This window comes from Rhyacophila brunnea, unplaced genomic scaffold (assembly GCF_057557595.1).
Source record: "Rhyacophila brunnea isolate RB1 unplaced genomic scaffold, BYU_Rbru_1.0 scaffold_7, whole genome shotgun sequence".
Classification (NCBI taxonomy): Eukaryota; Metazoa; Arthropoda; class Insecta; order Trichoptera; family Rhyacophilidae; genus Rhyacophila; species Rhyacophila brunnea.
In genome coordinates, this window is record NW_028233339.1 from 1,583,610 (window position 1) to 1,595,504 (window position 11,895).

The 11,895-nt window shown below is 33.3% G+C and overlaps 1 protein-coding gene across 1 annotated transcript in view; it reads right to left on the reverse strand.

The window, feature by feature from the left end:
• Positions 1-11,468, reverse strand: part of Eip75B (Ecdysone-induced protein 75B) — a 392,248-nt gene extending 380,780 nt beyond the window's left edge. The window contains exon 1 of the mRNA XM_085957892.1: positions 9,639-11,468. Within this exon, the coding sequence (XP_085814018.1) occupies positions 9,639-10,401 (763 nt within the window). The 5' untranslated portion in view covers positions 10,402-11,468. The remainder of the gene's footprint in view (positions 1-9,638) is intronic.
• Positions 11,469-11,895: the final 427 nt, after the last annotated feature.

Genomic DNA, 11,895 nt, shown 5'->3' on the forward strand with positions numbered 1-11,895 from the left:
ACTTTATCGACAGCGAAACGAAATCTGTACATGACAGTGACTGGGCCGAGTACTAACTTATATAAATATCTAAATAAGTATAAAGATAATTATTATTTGAAAAGAAAAAAAAACAATGCATTAATTCAAATTAATGTGAACTTATATTAAAAATACTGAATAGAATCACAAAGTCTTGGGTAAAATGTATCTTTTTCTTTTGATCATTTCCTATTCTAATAAGATCATAATATGGGCCTCTATAGAAAAACAATACGTATGTGTTTTTGTCAGACTCAGGATTTGAACCTGGGATCCCACAATATTACAAGCCGACGCGTAAGCAGCTCGGCCATCGTGGGGTACACTGTATATTGGTAGATAATATCAGTTAACATTAACTTAGTAACAGTTTCTAACTAAAATTCAATGTTCTTGGCATGTATGCATTCTATTGTCTTTTATTAAAACTACATAGGATTCAAAATTAATGAATGACAAATAATACGTTTTGCTACAGTGATATATGTAATATCGAAAAAAAAGTTTTTAGAATATATTTGATTGCTTCATTTATTAAATTTTAATTGGTGATACAACATATTATTGACTGGTATGTGTATGCAAACATGTTTTTATCTTTAATGGAAAATTTAATCGGTTTTTCTGTAAACAACTTGATTTTAATAATCGAGATCATTCTTGAATTCAATTTGAATAAATATATTATCTCTGAATACATTATTTCACAAAAATATAAAAAAAAATATTGACAAATAATGTAAATTTATAAAATATGTAATAAAATCATTCTATGCTTTTATTATTAATAGATTACATCAAAAATAATTTGAATGAATTACAATAATACCTGCAAAGCTATTCTATACACAAAGCGGCTATCGACAGTAGTTTATCATATTTATGTATTGAGAGGTTAATTGTTACAATGAGTTAACCGTCTAAACAAAGGGCTATGTTTTTACAGCACCTCCCTTGGCTGTGTTAACTTTTAGTGCGAGATAGATAGTTTTGACAGTTTAGACGGCTAACTTTTTGTAACAAGTATAATACCTCAATACATAAATATGATAAAAAGATAATATTTATCACTTTAGCCGTCGATAACCGCCTTGTGTATAGAATAGACCCGACGACGTAGATAGAAATTAAAACAATAGCCATAATTCATAAAATTATCAAAGATGTATAATATTTACTATAAATAAGTGAACGTAAATTTTAATAGATTTAATTTTTATACTTAACTATTTAATTTATAACTATACAAAACTTAAATCAATTAGAATTTATATTTATTATTGTTAGAAAAGTAGCAATGTTGCAATTATGTTTCGATGCATTCATAATATCAAATGACATAATTGGTTTTATTTGTATTTAATGCATTTTAATCTTGACCTTTCCAACATATCACATTAGGCACGTTATAAAAAAAAAACATCGTATTTAGCTTATTTTGACACGTTTGTGCATACTACGCAAGTAGCTAGTACGTGTACAAATTGTGAACGTGCATTATTTTGTATATTATATGTACATAATATAATGTATAACACGAGACAAGAAATTGCAAGGTGAAATAATCAATGTGTTTTAGATAAGATAGTTTTGACTCTTGAATACATATAGTGGTAATGGTGATTACCATATTACCATTCAAACAAAAATGAAAAATTTCAGAAAAAAAAATATTGTATTGATTATACAGTTCTGAGATTAGAATATTGATAACTTTTTCTTGGTTATGACTAATAAAAAATCGCAAAGGACCATTCCTCGTAAAAACCAGTGTTAATAATATAATATCCACGCTGTATACGATAAAGGAGGAGAAGATGAGAATTCGAGTAATATTACTGTAGGTATTATCGGCAACAATCAATTTTCCACAATGGTTTTCTTATAATCAGCTAGGCTAAGTTAAATAAAGTATACATACCTACTACTAAATAGTTCATCAGAGAATTGAAGCAAATTCAAATAATGAATACATTTTGCTATCAACGAGTACGATTTAATTTAAGTTGAGAGAAAAAATACAATTTTGAGATACATACTTATTGGAAAAAATCCTAGAAAAAATGTTTGATCGAGTGGGAATTAAACTCACATCTTCCAGTTTGCTCAGAGTCCTCTAGTTTTTATGTTTGTGATATGTCTCTGATCAGTCTGAATCTATCCACTGCTAGACGAAAGCTTCTCCAAGCTGATTCCACTTTTCTCGGTCTTGTGCGTTGTGTCGCCTCGTACTTCCGCAGAACTCTCTGATATAATACATGCAAATTACTTCTAATAACTACATTTTAACTGAAATACTTCTGATTCTGCCAATCGAAAGGCGATTGGTTTTGTAATCAATCAATGTAACTAGCATTACCCACTTAATTTTCTATAATAAAGAATCAAACGTTCTTAAATCGAAGGTGTATTAAATATTGAATACAAAAGAATAATAATTTAATCTTAGAGGGATGAATCGTCCTAAAATTATTTCTGCCAATTGCATATTTAAAGTTATGTTGTTTTCAATCGATTTATTCTCCGGATTCAGCATTAGCATTCAGAAATTACTATAGTATAAAAAATACTACAGTGTTTATCGAAATCAACTTGTAATACGAGTATGTTATGTATATTAAAAGTATTACTAAGCTACTAATAAACTATTTTATTTTTGTCTGCCCTGCGTAATCTAACATAACATCCGATGTTATGTGTATTTTATTAGTCATAGACATTATACTCGTGCATTTTGATTAAAAAATAACATGTAGATTTAACCCAACCACGGGCTTTGAGCTCTTGACCCACTGATTAGGAAATGAGTATGGCAACGTCTACTCCAATGTGGACTTATAATAATAGTGTCTACAGTACAATTGTTTAGATATGTGAAATAATTCAAACATGGCATAGCAATTATGTGATATTATGTTAGAAAACCTCTGATATTTTCATTGCATGATCCGGTTGAAAATGAAAACAATCGGGGTATATCCGTGAAATGATTTTTTGGCAAAAAGCAAAAAACTGCTATCGGGTCAATGTACCTACAGAGATTTTCTTGGCTATGCAACATCTGTAAGTGACTTAAATACTGTTGAAGGCATTAGGGATGTGATACGATTGGGCCAGGATAAAGATGTGTACTGCAAATTGGTAACCAATCTTTGGTAGAAGTATAAAATAATTTAATTATTAGCAAGTTCAAGTAAGTTACATCAAAAAAATCTTGGAGTGATCCGTGACGTCGGTTAGTGCGATAGTCAACTTATGCGTGGTGTAAATTTAATGGAAACTCTGGCGTTTTAACATATTACGTGTACTGGAAAACCAATTTCCAGTTCGTAAGGTGTTGGTCTTTCATCCGGTGGGCCCAAGTTAGATTCTCGGTGAGGTCATAATAATTATATTTATGTGATTTTTTCAGTCTGGGTGTTTGTGATTGTTTCTCTTATATTACTAAATGCACTAATGTGTCACTACACTACTGTCATTCGGCCATATGGCATGTTATAGTGTTTAAAAAAATATATGTACCTAAAAATGAGTTGTTTCCGCAAATATTGTTTGTTCTAATATATAAGTATTGTTAGTTTGATTTGTGAAAATATATTACACTTACATGAGTTGAGTTCAACTAAGAGTTCTTTATACATTCTTAAATAACAACCCTGTTGGTTTTTTTCTTGGACGTATATTATTTTATATAATTTTGATACAATATTATAATATCTCAATATATTTTGATAATGTTTTCTTTAAGATTTTTCGTATGAAAATGATAATGCATTAAACTTGTAATTTGTAGTGTTCGCTGAATTTGAATATAAAATTTAATAGTAGGTAAGTAAGTAATCTTACCAATATAATAATATATTGTCAGAACATATAAGACGAAGTATTATTGTGTTTAAAAGACATAACCAAAACTGACTGGGAAAGCAAGGTTTAAAAACAAGACGAATAGACGCCATCCCAAGAGCAGTCAGTGATCAACTCGATTCTACCTGACAATATTTTTTCAGGAGTTGACGGCGTGAATCATTTCCGCAATATTTATTATCTATCAATAACTAAACTAGAATTATCTAATAATATAACCAACTTATTTAATCTTTAGATGTGTTGAATCTGTGCCCCATGTATATAAAAATATTTCTTATATGACTGTGTCAAACTGACTTCACGATGCTTAATGTAAATATGTTGTTTAAATAATAATACAAAATAATGTTATCACGTGAGAATTTTCGTTTTTAAATACACCAAACTCCCATATTGAAAACTCGTTCGATCCCCTTACGTCTATCACTCAAAAGGTAACACCAGTGACGTCCCGTGGGGGTAGACAGATTGAGCCTCGCTTGGGGGCGGCACTTACCCGAAGGGCGGCAAATCGAGGAGAATCATTATTTATATATATAAATAGCTACCTAAACTTAGTAATAACGGAAATATATTTCCATTAAAAATTTCAGCTCACTGGTTGGAAACAAAATGTATTAATTATTACTATAAAATTTTTAAAAGGACTTGTCAGGTTCGCGATGTCTTGTTTACTTCCGTTGTCCTTGAACGTCACGTCCTTAGTGAACAGCAATGACACGTGTAGATTTACAATATTTGAATTGTAGGTAGGTACATACTTTATCAATTTAAAATCTATCCAAATATGTTTGCTAGTTAGTCATTCTGGAAGTTGTCAGGCGTATTTTAAATGCACCTATCTGAAATCGCACATTCGCAATATTGTCTACTGACGCAGAAATGGCATTTAAATTAGATTAATTAGTGGTATCATTAGTAATGTATCCATACAACACATTTCTTAGATATTGGAGTCGTGAAAGGATGATAAAAAGTACTGTAAGTATAAAAAATGTGGCGGCATTTTGGCACTGCCTAGGGGCGGCATTTTGTCTAGGGATGTCACTGGGTTACACTACCTACCTATCATCTCTATAATTATGCAGATAACGATAATACTTAATATTATTCTAGAGTTTCCATTGATAAATCGATCGAGAAGTATTTTTGTTTACGTTCAACTGCTATTACGTACCTACTGATTGACAGCAATATACAGGAAATAGGTACAAGCTCCAACAACTAGTTCTCAAGGCTTATTATTAATTTGTGATATTTAGATTGTTATTTACCTAGTCAGCTGTTATGAAGTGTTGCCATTAATATTTACTTACGTTAATTCAAGCATATTAAGTGATATATTCGGTGTGCTAATTGAAACGAAAACTTTAGACAAGAAAAAATAGATTTATAGGAAAATATTTGGAAATTTCAACTATTTCTAATTGAAAATATTTTGGTTCTTGTCGGTTTTTGGAAGCCAGCGGCAAACAAATTTTGAAAATAGCCGATGTACTAGATTATTAGATTAGGTTAGGTTTTCATTCTTGAATTCATGAATTTTGCCAAAATTGGCTATGAAAATGAGCGAGGTTCCCGCCTGGCTTCCCGTGAACCGACTTGTACCAACATTTTATACAATAAACCTATAAGTATGATTTTTTAACTCATAGTGTAGGAAGTGTAAAGGATAGATTCTCTTGTATAAGTAACATCTCTCAACGTCCAACTAAAGTCTTGTTTACACAGATTTAGTACTAGTCATGAGAACTCGCACTAATACTAACACGTGTAAACGAGTACAAATACGAATGTGAGTGAATAAAAAACCATTGTAATTACTAATCATTAGTACGTATCATCATAACTCCATTCGCACTCGCAACATGTCGCAGCGTGTTCACCACCCAACTCTTGCCCAACTAGTATTTAGTGAGAAGTAAAAATACGAGCGTCGTAGCATGCATATTTTTTTTTGTATTTGTTATTTTAGGTACATACTACTAATACACTGTTGGTTGTCAACTCAGCGTTTTAAGTAGCTTAGTGGCTTATGCGACTACCAAGTACTAATAATTAGTACAAAACTCGTGTAAATAAGCCTTAAGGCGTTGTTGATCAGTTAGAACTTGCACATCTAGAAAGAGAGGCGATTTGGTTGCCAATTGTATATAGAAGACGATATCGAAAGAAGAAAATTATATTAAATATTAAAATTGTTTGACGACGCATCGCCCCCTGTAAATAGATTCTCGTCTTAACCACATTTTCATATTTTATTTAATATCTTGACAGAGTATATTAACACTAAAACTATTGAATTGTTTCCAAATACATTAAAATAGGTACCAAATATATTAAAGAAAACATTCTTGGAGCCTAAATGTACGAAAATTATGGTAAAAAAAAACACTTAGGATAAATAATTTTCATAACCACTCTAGTAGGTTAAAATGGCACCTACGTCAAATTGAATTATGCGCAAATAAGAGAAGGATCCAATTGAAATAAGGTTGAAAATCTTCAGTACCTACTATAATTGGGTGATTGGGTGAAAATATTTTCGTATGACAACACTTATAACGTTATAACGATTCCAGCGCAGCATCTATTCTATATACAGGCGCTATCGGCGGCTATCGAGGGTAGTTTTTCATATTTTTTTTATTGAGGTATTATAATTTTTACAATAAATTAGTTGTAATTGTTACAATAAGTGCTATGTTTTAACAGCACATCTCTTGACTTTTAACTTTTAGAGTGAGATAGACAGTTTAGAGGCTAACTTATTCTATCGGAACCAATAATTGATAATAGAGAAATGGTGTAAACACAGTCGGCGATATCAACCGAAGGCAATATCCAAATTAACCCCGCCTTCGCGTATGAGAATAAATACTACTGCGCATCTATTCTATATACAAGGCTACTATCGGCGGCAATCAAGGGTAGTTTATCATATTTATGTATTCATGCAGTTAATTGGTACGATAAGTTAACCGTCTGAACTGTTAAAAAGTGCTATGTTTTAACAGCACTTCTGGCTGTGCTAACTTTTAGAGCGAGATAGACAGTTATGACTGTTTAGAAGGTTAACTTATTGTAACAATTATAATACCTACAAACGTATGATAAACTAACTGCGATAACCGCCGATTGCAGGCTTGTGTATAAAATAGATAATAATACTTATTGAATTAATACTAAGTAAAATAATAATAATATTGAATGCGTTGCAGCATTTAGTCAATTGCTTGTAAATAAAAAAATAATATAACTGCTGTCGACATCTTGCTTTGATTAACTACGTAGTATTATTTAAATGGTTAATTATGCCTAAGTGTATACTGATTCGGCTAACTAGGGTCAGTAACTCAGTGGTCAGTACCCTCATCCGGCAACCGAAAGACAAGTGTATGAATCAGACTCAGTTTAACATATTTTCTAGACATGTTTCAGAGCATTTTTTAATGAGTTTTAATTATAATTCTGTTGATTGCAGTGTTTCTATATTGATGTCATGAAAATATCACAATTTCAGTATCTACATTGTTCATGTTATTATGTCTACTTAATGATGATCAGTATGTAATTTGTCTGAATTTGTTGAAATCATTGTGAATCATTTCTCATCGTATACAATGTAAACCTTTATTGCATTGTAAATATTTTTTTTATTATCAATTTAAATAAAAATAAATAATTGTATGCGTCGGTATATTCGGAAAAACGATAGACGCATCGGATACAAATTCTGATAAGGAAATAAAGAGCACAGCACGGCTTACATGCAAGTGGCATGTAAAAATGCATTTCGCGATAAAAATGGCGGGGGGTTATCTTGTCATATTATTTCGGCAGTGAGATAACGTGCAACACAAACAAGATATTGGGCATTTTCCATTGCGTATACTGTGATTATTATTCACATAAAAATAATAGTTCAATCAAAGAGTTTGGACTATAACTATAGCCTTAGCTCTGAACTATACAATAATACAATATTATGTACTATAGAACTTCACGGCGATACGTCAACGTTTTCAGAGTTTTAATTTGTAGCCATATAAAAACTAATAATATGTTGTATATTAAAATATTGTAAACTTTTGTTTAATAAACCCACCATTTTTTACCTGTTGCAATGTTTCGTTATTATATTTACTAACAATATAGCCTGTTTCCTAATGCAACATTTAATTCAACGGGTTAGCGGTTTAGTTTCGATATAAGTCGAAGATGTATATATGTAGGGATTAATAAAAAAATAGCAAATTCAAGATACAGAATATAAATTGATAAATGAAGTGAATATCTCAGATTAGGTTAAATCAACAGATACAATGTTTCTATACAAAAATAGCCATGAAATAAATTTGCCACAATATTCTGACAATCGTAATGTTGAATACGTCACGGTGTTATTTTTTCACAAATGACAATTCGCCACACGGCTGTGTCGCAAATGGGATACTAAAATTTACGTCGTGTTCTAACTAGTACTTGGTGAAATCTTGTAGTTTTTGATAGATAAGGTTCAAGTTTAACCCTGCAATGCGAATGGTATGCATCTAAATTGGTCGTTAGTTTTAATAACCCTTTTCAGATTAATTTTCATGTAATAATATAAAGGATTTGTCAATACAGAGAAGGGGTTTTGTAACATTTTAGAATTAAATAGATTTATTATCACAGTAATTAATGTACGTGTATTTTTTCACTGGAGTGTTCGATATTTCAACGTTTTATAATGAAATTAATTATGTACGGTAGCTAATAATAAAATAAACAAATTAGTCAAAAAATGAATGACAAGTATTTTTTGCTAAATTGTATCAATCAAAACTAATAAAAAAATAACTACCTACCACAAATTTATTTACCTGTTATAAAACTGACTAAGGTCAGACGGAAACATATCACTAGGCCACGCAACCTTTTGGCAAAACATGTTCAATGGGTACTGCGTTCGATTTGTTTATAATAAATAAATACTTTTATACTCATAATATTATGCCATAATTTATTTAATCTATGGCCATAATATTATATACAGGGTATTTCAGAAAGAATAATAAAGATTTTGGTAGGTTATAGAGGGTGGTCATCGTAGTGCTAAGGATTAAGTTTATATAAGTGCATCCGGTGAGTAAAGTTGTCTAAAATGAGTAAATCGACTTCAATGTTAAATATTCGAACGTAAATTCTACGTAACTGTTTTAAACATTAGGTAAATGAGGTCTTTACGTATAAGTTTTACCTATGGTGGGGACTTATTCTTAAAGTATCATTTATTATAGTTATATTATATTACTATTTGTGGTACAAGTCGGTTATTGGGCCAGGAGGGAACCGCGCTAATTAATTGTCATAGCCGAGTTTGGCAAAATTCAGGAATTCAAGAATGAAAACCTAACCTAACCTAAACCTAGCCTAACCTAAACCAACCCAACCTAACATATAATCCAGTATATCGGCTATTTTAAAAAAAAATTCTTGCCGCTGGCTACCCCATAACGACTTTACCACGAATTTTAGTACAATGATTATTTATTTACTAATTTTCATTGAAGTATTATACTTAAATCTTATACTAATTGGAGAAATATGAGGATATCAATTAATATAAATTTTTGGTTTGCTTGCAGAGTTATACAGAGTAAATTATGAATCCCAACCGCATGCACGACACGGTTCCTTAGCCACGGATTGAGGAAATGCGGTGAACATATACAACTTCAAGAGAAAACAAGTGAAAGTCTCACCTAAGTCAGGAATCGAGCTGGAAGGTTCCTCGTGAGGGGCTGCCCGTTCCACGTTGTGTCTCGGCGGCTTGGGCGGCGGGGGCGGGGGCGGCCGCATGGGACAGTGCGCTATGACGCCGGTGCTCGTCGAAGACACCTGTGGCGCATGGGGCGCCCTGAACTCCTTCACATCTCGACGCTCTTCCGGCGGCAGGGCGACAACCTGCAGGCCAGGCCGGCACAGTTCAATCGCCACGCGCTGTTGCTCCCGGAACCTCATCTGCTCCTCTCGGCAGCCGTTCGCTTCTCTAAATCTGCGTTCCTCCCTGCGTTCTTCTATTTCTCTATACCTCTGTGATAACTCTTCGTCATCGTTATCTAAAAATCTTAACTGATCGTTGTCTCGATATCTAGGTTCCCGGCATCCATTTGTCGCGTCACCATTTCTGGGTATATCGCATAATCTGTATTCCGCTAGCGATTCTGTTGGTACTTGAATAATTCGGCTTGGTTCAATTATGACACGTGGATGTTCTGTAATCACGGGAGCGGCTCTCATTATAATGCTGTGCTCAGATATTATTTCCTCGCGTTCGGCCGCGGGTACTATGAAGTCGCCGCAATCGAGATCTACTTCCCGCTTGGGAGAAAGCATAGGGAAGTTCTTCATTTCGGTTTTTACTAAATTTGGCATGTTAACGCTATCAGTCGAGTAAATTGTTTTTTCTGTTGCTAGTTGCTGAGCCAGCGCTTCAGTGCGCGGCTTAGATGAATTATTTATCATTTAGGTATTTTATTTATTTTTTAAATCCACGATATCTTCAAAGTATTATTGAGTATCAGTTGGTGATTGTAATAATCGAAGATTCATCGTGTGGAGTGGTGTATATGTTTTCGCGAAGCGATGCGCTTCTGATAAACAGAGATGATCGAGCGCTGCGCGCGGGAGGCTCGTGGGGGCAGGGGCGAAGCGGCCTTGACCGCCGTCACGGCCGTCGAAGCAGTGCGCCGCTACTGCGAAAGGAAAATGCCTTATCCGAAACACGTTATTCAATAGCAACGTATTACTTCATATCGATCTAAAGGTCAGATCTCATTTCCGAGTTTGTTTCGATTATATCCAATAATAGCCGGATGAAAGACAAGTATGCGATGTGCATCAGTTTATTACGAGATGGCATTCACCTTGAGATTGTCTTTAAAGTTGCGCGCGGGCGTCAGAAAAAAAATTCGCTTGCACTCTTTTATTTTACTCGGCACTCGATTTACTTCGCTAATAAAAGAATTGCACAAATTTCAAACAACGTACTAAATCACTGCGCTTGGGAGAAGAAAAACAAACCAAGCTGTCTCTTCAGTGTTACGTTTAACTTCTTTACAACCATTAGAAATGATAACACATTAATAAAAAACTAACAGTCAAAACTATGTTCACTATTGCACAGTCACATGAAATGAAAACAAAAAATTGAAACAATAGTATAAACTAATACTTAGTTTTTTTGTAAATCATTTATAACATTAGTGTCATCAGAAGATTGTTATAAACATTAATTAATAAACAAATAATAAGTGTGTAAAAACGTGTATCGTTTTTTCAAAACAATAACATAACCGGCACAGCACGTGTAAACTGTCAAATCTCATAAAACTTTTATGAAATATATATTTTTTAATAATTATTGTACAAAGCATCCAAGACATACGCCCGACGTTAACTGTCATAGAAAAATTATCGTCGGTTTAAACTCGGGTTTGTTTGTGTTTTTTTTTTTTAAACTTCGTCAGTTGTGTAGGGGCGCTACGACCGTAGTGCTGAGAACTCGACCGCTCACCGCGGCCAACTTTCTCCTACTGAGCGAGTAACTGGCAGCGAGCGCCGAATGTCAGCGAATATTGTAGTGATATGGCGCATGGGGCGAATGGCGATAGCGAACAGCCGCTCGGTACTGGGGCCCGACGAAAGTGAATCTAGCGAGCGGCCGCCTAGAGCGCAGCGAACACGGGGGCGCGTGCACCGCATCGATACACAAACACTGCCATACATTTGCGAATGCATTATGCTACTGGGCGCACCAAAACGACAATGAAAATTGCACCGAATTTTCCTCGATGAGAATTTCTTTTTCGGTTATACATTTAATATAATATGCAATATTATAACGAATACTCGTGAGACGTATTATACGACTTGATCACTCATCACATATTTCCATCTGGAAATTCTGTCAATATAATCATTTATTTTTTTCTTTTTCGTGGCTTAATTATAATCCGT